We start from the raw sequence: 16,861 nt of genomic DNA on the forward strand, positions 1-16,861 counted from the left end.
TTGAATTGCGATATAATTTTAGGTTTTGACGCCAGAATGTGTCACGTTTATGAGAGTAAATGTGTGGCACGAGACTCTGGGACACTTCAAGGACAAAGCCCTGTTTGCTGAAGCTCTAACTGTCCTCACCCTTAGTGGCCAGTAGATGGCACACAAAGCGCTTGTCCGCCTTGTTTCATAACATTATTCCCGAGGATACCAACCGAACCACAACATCATGGTACAAAAATGTACCGCTTTCCGTACGCAATTTAAACATGCTTCAGTAAAGCATTGGGTCGGTTTACATGGTTGGCCTTAATGAGAGATCTGTGTGCAGTTTATGCAATTTCAGATGTATAAAGAGAGGTATACTTTAAATGGTTTCCTCTGGTGGAGAACATATCATTTTACCCGTCAGATTATCCTACCAGGGTTTACTGCGCATGTGCACATTAATATTGCGTCATTTTTGTCACTGTAAAATCATACTAGGCTACTCTTTAATTTTAGACTGGTAGAACAATCTGATGAGGTATTTTGCACTGTAATATCATTTTACTCGTTTATTTTAGACTGATAGGACATTCTGATCATGTATTTTGCACTGTAAAATTATCCTACCTGTTTATTTTAGACTGGTAGGCCTACTGGTAACAGTCTGATTGGATATTTTGCACTGTAAAATCATATTACCAGGATTTTCTGTCGATGTGGTAGGATGGATCGATAGATCGATATATGGATTGATATAGCTATAATTTTGCTCTACGGTAGCAACATCTGACAAGGTGGGACCAGGACAAATCAACAGTACACCGATCCTGGATCAGTACAGAGAACTGCTTTCGTCACGTGGTCCGTTAATCCCTGTCACTGTCACCGAGGAACGTTTCTGCTGTCATTAGCCAGAAGGACCGATCACGCTGCGAAATGGAGGTGATGCTTTCATTGTACATCAGATGTTTTAGATGTTTACTATACAACAAATTGTAAAGACCGCTTCATTATATTCAAAGTAGCCGTCCCGTGTCAGCAATTAGTGATATTCGAAGTGCATCGTTGAATCCGGTGACTGCAGCGATTAGCTAACGCTAGCTAGCTACCTAGCTAGCCTCCTTCAATTCCTGTTTGACTCAAATCAACAGCCAGAGCTAGCTAGCTTACATGATGCTACAATGTTACTTCCAGAATCGTCAAGGCCTCGATCGTTGCTGATCATATTTACAAGCTAGAGACACTGGTTCCAGAGATCGAACAGACACACGTGGAGCCAAATGTATCCACGTGTTGTCACATTTGTTACGATGTTATGAATTGCTGTTAAGTACAACGATGATGTTAGAGCTAATTAGGTTTTGTCTATAGCTAAATGTGATGTTGCAGACTGGTGAAATCGTTGTTCACATTAGCTTCAGAGCTAGCCAGCTAATTTAGACTGGCTAATGTACCTAACCCCAGTTAGCTAAATACGAGTGCGTCCCATAATTCCCTCTTTCCATTCTGAAGGATTTTAAGGCGCGTTTTGAACGTTAATGATTACATTCAGAAATGCGTTCTGTGGTTTTAGGATGACAGCCTATACCTGCTGGATGCGTTTTAGCCCAGTAGCACAGGTCAAACGTGGGAGTGAGGTCAAGTGTACAACTGTCAAGTCTAACACTGTTTTTGATCAATTCCTGTTTTCCTAAGTCACTTAATCAGATTTTGCTTTTGACCCCTTTCTTTGACCTAACAGGGGCGTGAGTCCAAGGAGCCAGAACAACTCCGAAAGCTGTTTATTGGAGGACTGAGTTTTGAAACTACAGAGGAGAGCTTAAGAGCCCACTTTGAACAATGGGGAAAGCTCACAGATTGCGTGGTGAGAGAACCATTATGACATTTCATATTTTCCACATTACAGATAATAATGAAGAAGTCTGATATTTTGTGTGTTTTACCTGTAACCTGACGACCTCCCCGCTGTCTTCAAGGTGATGCGGGACCCAAACAACAAGCGCTCGCGAGGGTTTGGCTTTGTGACGTACTCCTGTGGCGAAGAGGTGGATGCTGCCATGGGGGCTCGCCCCCACAAGGTGGACGGACGCGTGGTCGAGCCCAAGAGGGCTGTGTCCAGAGAGGTTAGCCTACCCCGCTGGACTAACCCCGTGGAGCTAACCCAGTTGAACTAACCCAGTTGAGCTAACCCAGTTGAGCTAACCCAGTTGAACTAACCCAGTTGAACTAGGGAGTCAGGTGGCTGAGCGGTGAGGGAATCGGGCTAGTAATCCGAAGGTTGCCAGTTAGATTCCCGGTCATGCCAACTGACGTTGTGTCCTTGGGCAAGGCACTTCACCCTACTTGCCTCGGGGGAATGTCCCTGTACTTGCTGTAAGTCGCTCTGGATAAGAGCGTCTGCTAAATGTAATGTAAATGTAACTAACCCAGTTGAACTAACCCAGTTGAACAAACCCAGTTGAACAAACCACGTTCGAATTATTCACTTCTGACCCTTGTAATGTAACCCAGATTCACTTTCAGGTGCATCTCAGTTAAACGAAAACAAGTTGTGCTCCTATTTCTGTGCTTGGTCTCAGGACTCCTCGCGACCTGGCGCCCACCTGACGGTGAAGAAGATATTTGTGGGCGGGATCAGGGAGGACACGGAGGAGTACCACATACGGGAGTACTTTGAGACGTACGGCACGATCGACAGCGTAGACATCATGGAGGAGCGGCAGACAGGCAAGAAGAGAGGGTTCTGCTTCGTCACGTTCGACGACCACGACACCGTCGATAAGATCGTCGGTACGTTGTCGTTTTGAGTTTTAAGAATTTCAATCAAAATTTGATTTTTTATAAGTTTAAACGCGTGGAACTATTCTCTGTGGTAAACCCTTTTGTTTACCTTTCAGCTCAGAAATACCACACTATCAACTCCCACAACTGTGAGGTCAGGAAAGCCCTATCTAAACAGGAAATGATGTCAGTGTCAAATCAGAGAAGTAAGTATAAATAAACAGTTCAGTTTTTCGGTTCTCTGCAACAAACAAAGACACGCCCTACGTATTAAAGCTGTTATCCTGTAAATTATCGACTCAACGAACCTTTCAAGGGGACTGCACTCATACTAAAGTCCTTAGTACAGTGGTAGACCTGTACACAGTTAGAGCAGCGCAAATTCTTCCGTGTAACTGTAATTGTCTTTTAGACAGGGGTGGAGGATCAGGGGACTACATGGGCAGAGGTGGAGGTTTTGGGGATGGCAACTTTGGCAGAGGCAAGTGCCCTGTTTTTGACCATGGCAACTACAGCAGCCGGGTGAGTGGAGTGGAGCGCTCTGACGGAGCGCGTCGCCCCTGTGTTACAGGAGGCTTTGGCGGAGGGCGGGGCGGTTACGGAGGGGACGGTGGCTACAACGGCTACGGGGGAGACGGTGAGCCCTCACAAACACGAGCCGGCCGGAAGCGCCAGGTGTTCGGCAGGTGTTACAAAACACGGCAGCGTCACCCGAGCCGCGGGCCTCTAGTGAGCGCTGCGTTTGTTGTGTCTCCAGGTGGGAACTACGGCGGGGGGCCCGGCTATGGGGGCAGCCGGGGGGGCTACGGAGGGGAGCCCGGGTACGGAAATCAGGGAGGAGGATTCGGAGGATACGACAACTACAATGATGGAGGTACACAGAACCTTTTAGAGGTGTTGGCTCATGTAGTTAGTGATCCACGACCCGCTGGAGGCAGGGTGTCTGGTGTCTGGAACGGGAGCTTGCTCTGTAGTTTGACACCTGTATTTAATTTCTTGTGGTTGATACTCAGGAAACTTCGGTGGCGGAGGAGGAGGTGGACATTACAATGACTTTGGCAATTACGGTGGGCAGCAGTCCAGCTATGGACCTATGAAGGGGAACAATTTTGGCGGCCGAAACTCCGGGGGTCCTTATGGAGGTCAGTGAAGTCTTTAGCTCTGGTGACACTCTTTTTTTTTTTTAAACCAACATATGTAAATATCGTGGTTTCTTTTCCCAGGCACAGTTATTTACACTTTGTCTGAGGTTGTGACAGCTTATTGTTTTGAACGAGCTGATCATCGTTCGTTACAGGTGGATATGGGTCCGGAGGTGGAGGTGGAGGTGGAGGTGGTGGAGGTGGCTATGGTGGTTCACGGAGATATTGAGTTTTGACGCTGGGGTAAGTTCCATTAGAATCAACATGCCTGACCACACAGAGTACAGTGAGCGTATGAGTGTAGAATAACTGTTTTGTTCTATCCTGTATCCATTCAACAGGCTTCAGATCTTAGCAGGAGAGGAGAGGAGGGGTGAATGGGAGGCAGCAGTGGTCAGGAAAGCTGCAGTTTAACTTTGAGGCAGTCGTCTTGAGAGCATTAGAGGAACACAGAAGCCAGACACGTTACTCAAGCTAAAATGGGAGGAGCTAATGCAAAAAGGGGACTGTTCTTCAAGCTAAACAGCGAACCAGTGTAGACATAGTACCTTTCCCACTTTCTGATAGATGTTTCCCCATTTACACATTTTCCCTTTTGTGTATATGAAGTGTGTGTACTGTGCCTGTGGTATCAGGAGTAAAAACAACATTTATTTTTTATTTTTTACTCTGCAGTCAGTTTTGAATGATGCGTTATGTTGCTGTAGATGTATTAGATTTAGATCTGGAGTCTTTTCATCTTTGTCACTGAAGAATTTGGTTTTGTCAAAACATCCCAGGCATTGCAGGCCCATCTATAAGCTTTAGCTGGCCATTTTTATTTGAAGTTATTATGATTGCTTGTTTCTCAGTGTCATGTGTATTTTGATTTTGTATTTGAAGAACAGCATGTAATTCATAGTATTAGTGTAACAAGCAATTTTAAGCAGACTGGACATTAATTAAGGGAATGTTTCACACTACTTGTACACAGTAAACAGAAATCTAGATTGTTTAAATATTTTGAGAAGTGAAAAAAAAAAAAACAGATTAAATAAAATTTGTTTAGTAAAGTACTTTGAGGTTTTAGTGCGTCATTGGCTGAGAGAGAGAGTTGCATTTTTTTCTCCATTCCGTATTTGTCTGTAATGAAGTGTAGTAAAAAGCCATGTCCGAGAAGAACCGTTTTCTTGGAACTACTTTCAAAGATCTTTTTTTTCCAACCCCATGGCTCAATTGCAAGAGAGTCCGCTAGTCCCTAAGGCTAGGCTCACAATCCACCTATGCCAGTTTTGAGCTAGTAGGATTATTGCCACTGCCAGCCTCTTCAGCGGGATAGTATGGAACAGACTGTCAGACAGGACCTCTTCAGCCGCAGCACAGTGGACGAGTCAGCATGTTCAGAGAGGAGGCAGCTTCCACAGCCACGTCCGAGGAGGGGGAGCGGGCAGTCTCCATGCCATGTAGTGAGCATCTCTCAAGGCTAGCTAAACCTCCCCAGCAACTGATGCTAGCGAAGAAAGACTAGGAAGTGCCGTGCCTTTGGACACTTGGAGATCCCGTTGAGTCAGATACACTTTGCCAGAGAATACTAGTTTTCAGACGTAACAGGAAAAAAAAAAGGGAGTGAGTATTTCTCAAAAATGCTTACCTTTCAGAAGATGGAGCAGGTAAGAGTAACTACTTTGCTTGATTTACAGATTTGGAAAGAACCATTTCATCTGCTCTTAATGGCTGAAACTCTGTAAAGACCTGGTAACATGGAAGGTTCTGGATGGGTAAGACGGTATGTTTTTCAAAGTATTATCCATGGCTGCCACTTGACACTCTTAAATTTACAATACCACAGAGGTTGAACAAAAGCATTTGGTCTGTAAAGTATGAGAGAAGGGTTCATTCACCCATTGTGTAGCCGATCAAATTGCACTTCTACAAAGAATCTGAGGTTTCTGGAGCAGTCCTACAGTCAGGCAGGTTTCAACTGTGTACACAGTATGTGTGTCTGAACAAGGACCTCACAGTGGCAGGAACATTCAAGGGAGACTTTTGCGCAATTGTCTGACTGTGTACATTTACATTTAGTCGTTTAGCAGACGCTCTTATCCAGAGCGACTTACAGTAAGTACAGGGACATTCCCCTGAGGCAAGTAGGGTGAAGTGCCTTGCCCAAGGACACAACGTCATCTGGCACAGCCGGTAATCAAACTGGCAACCTTCTGATTGAAAGCCCGCTTCCCTAACCGCTCTGCCACCTGACTCCCTAAGACTCCCTAAGTGTCGTGTTTGAGAGGGTGAAACATGGAGAGGACTGATAGGACTCAATCCCTTTAAGCTGGCGAGAGCATTGCTCCCCTGCTCAGAAACTGGACACACCACATGTGAATAAGCACACTGCTCACTGTAAATTAAAGACAGATGCACACCCAGGAAGAGTTAGAGAATAGTGACCGAGACCAAACAGTTTTACATGGATACTCTAAAGAACTACAGTACTATACTATATACTCTTATCAACACCCAAATGAAATTGACCGCACATACTGTACTCCCATAGTAAGTCTTGACGATAAACTGTGAATAAAATAAATGATGCATTCCAAAAATGACTTATTTTTTTTCCTGAATAATGATATTTTCTCTCCAATTTCTTTTGATATGTTCAGTATGGATCATAGCTGTAATTCACTCAGTTGAGAGTCTGAACACAATTTAATTGGTTGATCTGCACAATAGAGTAGTTGTGTCACTTGGTAATGGTCACAGAATAACAAACCTTTTAAATCATTTATCTAATTAGTAGGTTGTATTTTGTGGGTGGGTTATTTTCTTGTCCTGTGAAATAACACAGGGTAGCAAAAGCTGAACTTGGGAGTGTACCTTCTCATTCTGCTATCTTTTGTTAGCTTTGTAGTTGGAAAAGAAAAGGGTTTGGTGCTCAAAGGTAACGTTGGTGAGTGAAAGTGCATCGAAGTACAAATACTACCGAGTGCTGTGCTTTCCAAAGTGTTTATCCAGGGGACCTTTGTAAAGTGTTCATGCATGGTTCACATGGAGTTTAACTGAACAATAGAGTTACTGTGGCATAACAGAATGAATGCTGTGTTGTCCGAGCCTGTGTACTGTACATGGGCTCTGTAGCATTAAAGGATTCGGGTCATCATGGGCCAGATTTAGTTGAATGCGCAAGTCTCTGTTCAGTAAAAAAAAGTGGGGTGATTGATCAAGTCTAAAAATGTACAGAAACGTTGTGCTGATCCACATGCACTATTCAGTGTTCCGTACTGCCTTTGGTTGAAAGGGAAATCACATGGATTGTTACGTAATCTGTCTCCAAAACCATGTGTCCATCTGGTTCCCATAATGCGGCCTATCTGCAGTGTTTTTCCCAGTAAAGTTTCCAGCGTTTAGTCAAAGCTGAGTTCCGAGTCAAACACGAGACCGATCGTCTATACGAATAGTTTATTATAAAGCACGAGAGAGCCAGGAGATAAAAAAAGATGGAACTGCAAATCAAAAAGTACAGTTTATAAAATAGATTTAAGTAACAGTGATTGCAACAAAATTTGTAGCATACTAAAACGTGATATATATATACAATACATTTTCATATCTCGATAGCAAACAATGTGAATATTTACAAAGAATGTCAGTAAAAGAATCTCTGAGGAAAATAGAGAGCAGTACAAAAGAAATAAAATATCAAAATGTGTCAATAGAGATCCAGAGAGCGAGCAAAAACTATATAATAGTTCTGCTATAATAGTTCTTCTCTTCTAAAAAGCCAAGCGTCTACAAAGTTATCCTTGCATAGAGTTACTACTATGATAACGCTGTACCACGTAATGAAGCCGATCGGTGCTAATTGGGACCGCTCTTGAGTGTCTTTTTGACGCGAGGCACGAGGAATACGCTGCCGTCGGTGGTCTGCTGCAGGGAGTAGTCGGCCGGGGAGTAGGAGCAGCCCTCCTCGTCTCTCAGCAGGCTGAACACCTCCAGGTACAGGGTGCTGAGCTGCCGCTTGGCCTCCCTCAGGCTGCCCGCGTTCCGCCGCTTCTCCTCCAGCTGGCGCTCCTTCTCCTCCTTCAGGGAGTCCAGGTCGTACTCCAGCCCCACGATGTTCTCCATCTTGCGCTTGCGGCAGTTCTGCGCCGCCACCTTGTTCTTGCCCCGCCGCCGGATGTCCCGCACCAGGGCCAGCTGGGCCTCGTTGAGCTGGTGCTTGGACATCATCTCGTTGAAGTCGTCCACGGGCAGGTTGATGACCGTGTCCACGGTGAAGGGGATCTGCAGGGCCTTGGCCTTCTGCTCGTCTCTGGAGAGACGCTTCTCCGAGCGCTTCTTGGGCTTGTCCTTGGTGAAGGGGTGGCTGCTGTGACCCGCCTCCTCGTCCGGCTCCGTCTTGTTCGGCCGGTGTTTCTTCCCCCGCTTCTGGGCGGCGGGGTCCGACGCAGAGAGGGGCAGTTTGAAGCCGTCCGGTTGGTAGTTCAGGGAGAACATTTCCGAGTAGTCGGATTCGGCACTTCCGGGGTTGCTGTCCATCTCCTCCATATCCGAGTCGCTGAAGCCGTACGAACCGTCCCCGTACACCGATTTTTCTGGGGAGCTGGCGTTGGGGCTCGTGTTAAACGACACTCCCGAATCCGAATCGGGGGATTCGGTCATGGCTTCGAGTTCCCCTCTGTCAAACATCTCCCCAGGAGACAGGCTCTGTGTGTCCATCGGTTTAAAGGGTGGCTTGTGGGTGGGGTCGGCCAAGGCGCCGTCTCCCTCGGCCTGGCCGTGGACCTGGGCGTCGCTGCTCATCTCGCCGGCGGCGAGGCCCGGGTAGAAGACGTCACAGAAGCCGTCTGTGCTGAAGGTGGTGTTTATCTCTGGGGCTTCCAGGGTCATCTGGCCCAGGTGGTCTGGGGGGGCCCCCGTCGGGAAGGCCCCCTCGAAGCTGTGGACGAAGTCCCGGGGGCAGGCGTGGGCCGCGCCGGGGCTGTCGTCCGTGTGCTGGGGCAGGGGGTAGAAGCTGTAGGCGGGGCTGTGTGACGGAGGGCTGCTGGCGGGCAGGTACCCTGACGTGTCCAGCAAGGTGTCCTCCATTTGCATGTTCAGGCACTGCTGCGAAACGAGAACAATTCCAAATGGTTTAAGCCCCATGGTGTTGGATAACAAGCTCTCTGCAACAAGCTGTGCCAGGATTATGTCTACATTCCTAACAGAGAATGTTCCTCCCCCTAAAACGAACACAAATACTCAAAAGAGGGAACTAAACAAATGCCAAAGGGTTCGGCCATTCTGTTTACTGGAGACGCATGACTTGTATGTTTGTAGGCATGCATGCTTCAGTGTCATTATCTGCTATATATTTCAAAGCTATTATGTTGCTACCATGGCCACAAGTCCTCCTGCTCTCCCCCCCCCCCCCCCCCCGGATATGAGCACCCTCTATGTGGAAACCCGATCTCAGAGGAATTAGCTGTGTGCATCTGCCTCTGCCTACGTATATATGCCCTAGTCCCACAGGCTCAACAAAGGTGAGCTTGTGTGCTGGTGCCTGCCTCCTGCCATCCAGGCATTCTTTGTGGGTGTTTGTTCTGCGACCGCAACCGCGGGGGGAGAATCTGCCTATTGTACCTGCAGCTCAGGGAGGGACAATAGCTCCATCCAGGCCTGCTCCAGGTCTGGGGAGGTTCTCTGTGGGGGCAGGGGGTCTGGGTGGGCTGGGGTCCGGGCCGCACGTGGAGGTTCTGGGGCCATCATTATGTGGCCGCTGGTGGGGGCTGGAACCAAGTCAGTGTCCAGGCCCGCGGGGGTTGGCTGCAAGGCAAGTTGATTTGGCAACATTTCAACAAAGGCGTTTTAAAATGCTTCGAAAACAAGAAGAGGATTTCCAGGCGATGCATTCACGCTCGCGGTGGGTTGTGTAAACAAGGAAATGTGTTGTCGGTGAGCACAGACAGAGGAAACGCCTCAGCCAGCGTTCTTACCTCAGCCAGCGTTCTTACCTCAGAGTTCTCTACCAGAGGGAAGGTCTCTGCCAGCAGCTGCATACATTCATCAAAGGACATTGCATCACCGTTGTCTTCTGTAAAACCAACATTCTGAAAAGAAAAGATTCAGGGTTCGTCATTCCGAAGAGTGGAATATTCCTGTTCTGCCACACGTATTGTCCATGTTGACAACACGGCGTCCCCTCCTTAGAAAACAATGAGGGAAGTGAAGCTGAACTCCACTGCACACGCAGCAGTTTCTAAAGAGCTAAATCCTCCCGATGCAAAACTACAGAGCCACCTGTGTTTCTCTAATTACACGGGATGAGGTGGTTACCTAGCTACAGCACAGCTGCGCCCCAACTGAGTGCGAAAGGAGTGGCCAGCTTCTGACATGACTGATGGCTGTGTGTGTGTGTGCGCGCGCATGCGCATGCATGTCTGTGGTGTGTGTGTGCGTATCCGCGTGCGTGTGTACCTGCGTAATCTCTGAGGGCTCGCCGGCGGCCCGCGCGGGGCCGAGCGCCGGGGGGGGAGGGCGAGGCACAAACTCTCCCGTCTCCTCGTCCAGCTGCAGCTGGGCCAGCAGGGCCTTCTCCTGCTGCCTCGCCAGCTCCTGCCTCTTCTCCTCCTCCGCCTCGCGCTGCCTCCGCAGCTCGCGCTCCTTCTGCCTGTAGCTGTAGTCGAACACCTCGCGCCGCGCCCCCAGGTCGATGTCCTGCCTCCATAAGATGTCGATCAGGTCCGTGTCCTGAGAGAGAGAGAGAGAGAGAGAGAGAGAGAGAGAGAGAGAGAGGGGGAGAGGGGTGAGTGCGGCTCGAGAGACACGCCCCCTGACTGGCGCAGTTACGGGCTGCTGCTGTGCCCCCCCCCCCCCCCCCCCCCCGAGCGAGGAGAGGCCCTGCCACGGAGAACGGGCTCTGCACCGAGGTGCCGCGCCCTCCTTTGACGACGACGACAGGCGAGGAGGAAGAGGAAGCCACATGAATAATGAATGCCGCTTCTCCGTTTCGGGGCCGCGTCGCCACCCAAGCAGAGGTGAGGACACGGTGTGGCGTGCGGCCCATCACAGGCCGCTCTCTGGCTGAACACAACAAAGGAACACGAGGGAACTGGAACCGTGGCACCTGGTACGGATCACAATGCCAAATACATGCCAGTTCATACATGATTGGACATTGAATCTTCTGATAACGTGTTAGATTTAGGATAGTTTTATTGTAAGATTGTGTCAACTTCCGCCTATCTCTTGGCTGTTGGAATCAGATTGCTGCTAGCTGCCTGTTTAATCAGGAATGTCCAGCCATAGCCTGAGCTAAGTGTGTGACTCCATTAGGCCTGTTAACATACACAGAATTTAGAGAAGGAAATGTTTCACAAAGTCGGCGGGATGTTGCATGAACCCAACATGTTTGGTCACAAGCCGAGCTCAGAGCATGTGACCTTGGGTGTCTTATCTGTGGACGGAGGCGGGCTGTGGGTAGCTTTAGAGTCACAAGGACAAAACGGCGTCGAGAGAGGAGGAAGCAGAAGGTGGCGTTTGAAGAACCGCTTGAAATCAGTTTCTGCATTTTCCTATTCATATCAAATCGCAATCACCCAAGTCGTTCCTAACATATAGTCTGGTACAATCAGGTTGAAGGCAAAAACGAAATATCCAAAGCCAAAAATATGACAAAAACATGTCTTTTTTAACTATATTTTCCCTACATGTACAGTATGATACTATGAACACTAAGTAGTGTGTGGAATTGCATCAGCAGCTGTCTCCAGCAGTATTTACCTCAGTGTTACATCACAAGCTACACAAGGCCATAAACACAGCCTCTGATGTCACAGCCTGTGATGTCACTCCGGCTAGCCAGGTCAAAAGTCCCACCATTTAATCATACAGCAGCTTTATGGGCACACAAACATGCATTTATGGCCGTGGGAGATGGTGGATAATTACAGCTTTTGGGGTCAGCCAAGTTTTCGGACACAAACAGCCCATTAGGTCCATTTGTCACACGCCTTAAGTGCTCACACACCACCACGTCTACATTGTTTTATTGTATGTACGCTTTTTCTCAGCCTGAAACCAACTGGGACGACGACTTTCTCTGGGACAACTCGACATCTTCCTTACCACCCGTAAAGGACAGATGACTTCCGGAACATACGCAAATAAATCAATGATCAAAAGCTAAGACTTGTAAATCAATGATGCTTGGCTCCATGTTACATTTAGCAGACGCTCTTATCCAGAGCGACTTACAGTCAGTACAGGGACATTCCCCCCGAGGCAAGTAGGGTGAAGTGCCTTGCCCAAGGACACAACATCATTTTGGAAGGCGGGGAATCGAACCGGCAACCTTCTGATTACTAGCCCGATTCCCTAACTGCTCAGCCACCTGACTGTTCATTAGGCCTTTGAGTCTACTCGATATCAGAATGCTTCTTTTACTGTGTGTCGGACCATGTGTCACACCTTGTGATGTTTGTCTGATTCACGCTATAACCGTGTTGTAAACCCATATGCTACACTAGGCATCAGTGAACGGATCCTTTCAATGTGAAATGAGTTCCTGGAAATGAAATGTATTCCAACATTAAAGTTTCAACATGTGGGTGAACTTCAGCCTACAGACCAGCTGAGTAGGCCCGAGTGAAACCAGTTTTGTAAGAGGAACCAGCATGCTATGATGGCCTTACCCCTCACAGGCCTACCATGGAGGCTGCAGTGGGCGCAGTAGGCATACAGTTGAGGACTTGGTTGCTTTGTAAAGGTTATTCATGGACTGTTTTGAAAGCAAATATTTACAGTGGCTTTTCAGGAAAGACAGGTTTGGTTTTTCCTAACATGCTTCAATGTTTCCGGAATACATTTCCAGGCAGCAAACAGGAAGCACAGTGACAGGGATAGTTTTATAATCTAGTTATCTAGTTTTATAATAGGACAATGTATTTTTTAACAGCTTCGAAACTGTGATCAGGATCTAAAAACTATCTGACTGGGTCTGTCGTTTCTTGTTAATATTACGCGATGCAAATATCTTGATAAGTAAAGCCAAAGTATGTCGTCAGAGATATGAAAACTACTATTGTTAACCAGCAGCACTTCACTCAATAGGGCCTCCTGGGATTGAGCAATGAGCGAAGCAGGACCAAAGGTATCATGTCAGTTACGGGATCACACGCAATGGGGCTCCTTCACACGCGAGGGGGGCTGCGACGTCCAATAACCAGGCCAATCAAGACTAGTTTGTAACAGAACAAATCGGCTATGAATTTCATCATCGTCAATTTACCATGTTTGGCCTATGTCTTGCTGCACAGGGGGACGCTAGACATTTAACGGCAACTTTCTACGTGAAACATCACCGCTATTTGAGTCGTTTCTCTGCGGCACTTAAGTGACTAAGCACATTTTATCGTGGGGAAAGTAGGCTATAGTGGTAGCCAAATGAGAAGAAGCGCATAGGCTACAAAGCTACATGTGAAATGCACGGCACACTAGACATTCATAAAATACAAATATTCCAACAGAATCAAGTTTACCACACTGTTATTACATACTAGTAAGTAACATTATTAGAATAATTTGCCTATATGTCCGTTTCAAAAGCGACAATAAGAATGAGGGCGAGAATAGTGATAGGAAGAGAAGCTCTTAATTAGTAGCCAATGAATTTACCTACGTTGACAAATAAAACATATTCAATGTTACTTAAAAAAAAAAGTGGGCTGTACGGTCTGTTAAAAAAAAACGAAACAACCAGAAAGCAGGTGTGAAAATGACCTCAATTTTCATTAAACAAATAACAGCATTACCATTTACCTGTTGACATGTAGGCTTTTTAGGTATCTCAATTTCCATAATAATGGAAAATAAAGTACTGTCTTCTTGCAAAGAAACGCCCCCTCCCAAACTGTTATTTGTATTCCTTTGAGGCAGTGTAAAATGGTGGTCTATCCGAAGACGAGTCTGGCGCAGCACGTTTGGTTTCAGAGGAAATAATGCTTCTAAATTCTTATGAAAATTACGGAAAACCCCAGGCAGCTGATGATGGCCACGCCCACACAGTCCGGCAGCCAGTCAAGCGCCCTTCTGGATCAGCGATGGGATCGTCCCACTCAATGTTATACAGGACCGAAATATAAAGTGTCTGTGAACAACATGATCCTTATCATTTAAACAGGTTTACATAATGGCAGGAAAGGCTTTACGAAACAGTCCCTGTTTTACAGCACATGTCAGGGATACATAACCTGTTTTCGGTCATAGGCTACTCTTTCTTATTCAAAACCAAAAAATATAAGTAAGCTAAGCTGATTCAAATAATATGTCCACAAACTTTATGTACATTAAAAAAACACTTGACGGACAAGAAGAACGATATAATAAAGAGATGCTGAAGATGACCACTGATATAACAACGACACTTGACATTGACAAACCTGAAAGTTAGTTTATTGCATGGCGACCTCTTCCGGCTGTCACCTTTACATGCACAGAGGCCCGGAGCCTTCAAGCGCTCTGCTTCTGAATTTCAGCAATCGTGCATCTCACCTAAATTAGAACCGAAAAATAGGATACGGTGACTAGCAGAACTAGAAATATGAGCTAGCCTACAAAGCAAGAACGTTCGAGGCCTGGAACTGTTTATTATTGTTGTCTTTGCACAGTCCTGAATGGCAATCTTCATAGGAAATTTGCTTACACAGAAACAGTATAACTGGTAGTATTGCTTGCTAAGCGTTGCTCAAGATTTTCCACAATGTGCCAGCTGCAATGTGCTGCCGGCTGTTAGAAAGCGCAATGGATTATTGACAACCAGGAACTATTCTAAACATTCTGGCGCCTCAATGCAAGAAATATATTGACACCGTTGCACCAATATGCAATTAACCAGCGTCTGAAATATGTCTAGGTAATGAGGTGGGCTTTGTCCCGTGAGCTCTGACACGTATCTGTAAAGAACCTCACTCTACCTCTACCTCTCTACCTTACCTACAGTACAGCCCACTGTCCCCACTGTCTGAAATTACACTAAAAAGAGTTTTTTTTTCTGACGCGCGCTCACGAATACGCGTTCACGTTTGGCAGCTCCACGTCGACATTCTTCCAGCTGCAGACTGAACTGCACAGGGCTGTTAGAAGAAGTAAAGGCGACGTGTAGGCACCTAACAAACAGTGTACTGCAGGTTCCAAAGAAGGACGTCAACCGCTAAATGAAGCCATGAAAACTACAGTCTTTCTTGATAGTTTGTTCAGTATCCTTCAGTGTTTCAGACAGCCTGCTGCTTTTGCATTTTATGATCCATTTGCCCTCGTGCTGGATTGCAGCTGGCCCCTTTTAACTGCCTCCACTTCTCTCAGGTATAGTATTATTATTAAAAGCACCTAACTGTATAGCTTTAATGTAATTGTTTGTCTTATGACATAATCTAGTCGTTGGGCACCATGCTGTTCGTACCATTCTTTAAAACCACTAGCTGGATTTTGCACTTTGAAACTTCGAGACAATCAACGTAAGATCAAGTTCTCAAAACTGACCTCAAGCTCATACAATGGGTTTGTTTATTACCAAAATATCGTTGTTTAATCGAGATGGTATTTTATACGTTTTTCTTCTCGTTCATTCAAATTCTGTCAGCAATTTTATAACATAAAATAACAAGTTGAAAGTTACATATTACATGTGGATGCATTAGGCTATACCCCTTGTGTAAAAAAAGATTACCAGAAAGAAAGCATGCTTCCAAATTTGGGACCTTTAGACACGTCAGCTTTTTCATTCACTGACTGACCTGCTTTTTAACTTTACACCCTTGAAGATTGTCAAGGTTGAACTGTAAAAGTAAACACTAGTGAAAGGTATTCATGCTCCCTGGCCTGCTGTAGCCTAATATTTTGATATGAAACCATTTAGGAGGTCGGGGCTGGAGGTAGAGAGTGAAAGTCCATTCAAGTCTCCACCAACAGGTAGGCCCCACTCAGATTACAGACTCATGTGGTGTGTCGTAGGCCCAAAAAGATCCAGCTGTCCAGCCTTTGCAGTTCCTTTTGCACCTTTTCCTATTTCCTTACGTGCTTTCATACAGTTGAATAAAGTTTGATCTAAAAACCTTTTTTATTTATTTATAAAAAAAACTAACATTTCTACTGTAAATCCTGCATTCTGAAATCAGTGAGATTCTATTAAAAAACAACAATGTGAATGTATTATTGACATGTTTTCCACTCTCTTGTTTCATGTACAGAATCGCAGGTAAATGAGTGGTGGAAATGGTCTGCACAATGGAGTAACCTGTGATGTGGCACTATGGCTTTCCAAGTAAAGTTCTGTGGTACACTTAGACTCTGGTTGTTTGCAGTCAGTGCATTACAGAACTTTGTTTTGGGAGTTTGGTTCTGGCCTGAGGGATAGAAAAAACATCTGGACAGTGACAAAATAATTCACAAGCGACACACATCGTTTTGTTTCTGAGTTGTTCTTCTGAGAATAAAGTTTGGTGCCCGGTCGGTTCCCATGTGTTTACATTTGCATTAATTATAACAATAAAGACACAGAGGCTAATGTCCAAACTACACTATTGTTGCACTACAGTTGAAATGACCGTGTTTGGATGAGTTGCAGTTGTAGAATGCCTTTGAAGAATGTTGCATCATATTTAGTAAGAACACACAGAACCATATGGACTCAGCAGTCCTGCATGACTCAACAGAGCGGTGCGATGGAAAGGTAAACACACAACCACTTGGCCAAAGCTGCTTTGTCGTGCTAACCCTACAGTGTAAAGTAATGGTTGGTGTGTGTGTGTGTGTGTGTGGTTTGTGGTTGTGCAAACCTAAATGTCACGTTTCTGATTTAGTTGTTTCATATTGTTCTCTGGTGCCCTTTCATTTTTGTGTGAGTGCTGACTGATGTATGAACTAATGGAATAATTAAATAAAGCTTGGTGTAGGAACCTATTGTATTGAATGGTCAATTTAGCTTCAGAGACAGTAGCAAATTATTC

General features: G+C 46.0%; 2 protein-coding genes and 1 long non-coding RNA gene across 4 annotated transcripts; 2 read left to right on the forward strand and 1 right to left on the reverse strand.

Moving 5' to 3' along the window:
• Positions 1–846: 846 nt before the first annotated feature.
• hnrnpa3 (heterogeneous nuclear ribonucleoprotein A3) lies at positions 847–6,460 on the forward strand. The gene is made up of 10 exons (XM_067253745.1): positions 847–918; positions 1,718–1,840; positions 1,953–2,099; positions 2,556–2,766; positions 2,874–2,963; positions 3,170–3,394; positions 3,515–3,631; positions 3,771–3,899; positions 4,055–4,142; positions 4,241–6,460. The coding sequence occupies exons 1-9, from the start codon at positions 913–915 to the stop codon at positions 4,126–4,128; spliced, it is 1,122 nt and encodes a 373-aa protein (XP_067109846.1). The 5' UTR covers positions 847–912; the 3' UTR covers positions 4,129–4,142; positions 4,241–6,460.
• An 862-nt stretch (positions 6,461–7,322) lies between these two features.
• On the reverse strand, positions 7,323–13,855 carry nfe2l2a (nfe2 like bZIP transcription factor 2a). The gene is made up of 5 exons (XM_067259341.1): positions 13,677–13,855; positions 10,335–10,607; positions 9,872–9,967; positions 9,501–9,683; positions 7,323–8,984 (listed from the first exon to the last, which is right to left on the reverse strand). The coding sequence occupies exons 1-5, from the start codon at positions 13,713–13,715 to the stop codon at positions 7,737–7,739; spliced, it is 1,839 nt and encodes a 612-aa protein (XP_067115442.1). The 5' UTR covers positions 13,716–13,855; the 3' UTR covers positions 7,323–7,736.
• Positions 13,856–15,006: 1,151 nt separating this feature from the next.
• Positions 15,007–16,432, forward strand: LOC136932328 (uncharacterized). 2 transcript variants are annotated; one of them, XR_010874627.1, is made up of 2 exons: positions 15,007–15,218; positions 16,103–16,432. It is a non-coding gene; the product is annotated as an uncharacterized lncRNA (long non-coding RNA). The 2 variants fall into 2 exon arrangements; XR_010874633.1 differs by lacking the exon at positions 15,007–15,218 and adding an exon at positions 15,770–15,824.
• The last annotated feature ends 429 nt before the right edge of the window (positions 16,433–16,861 follow it).

The sequence above is a fragment of the Osmerus mordax genome, chromosome 2 (assembly GCF_038355195.1).
Source record: "Osmerus mordax isolate fOsmMor3 chromosome 2, fOsmMor3.pri, whole genome shotgun sequence".
NCBI lineage: Eukaryota > Metazoa > Chordata > Actinopteri > Osmeriformes > Osmeridae > Osmerus > Osmerus mordax.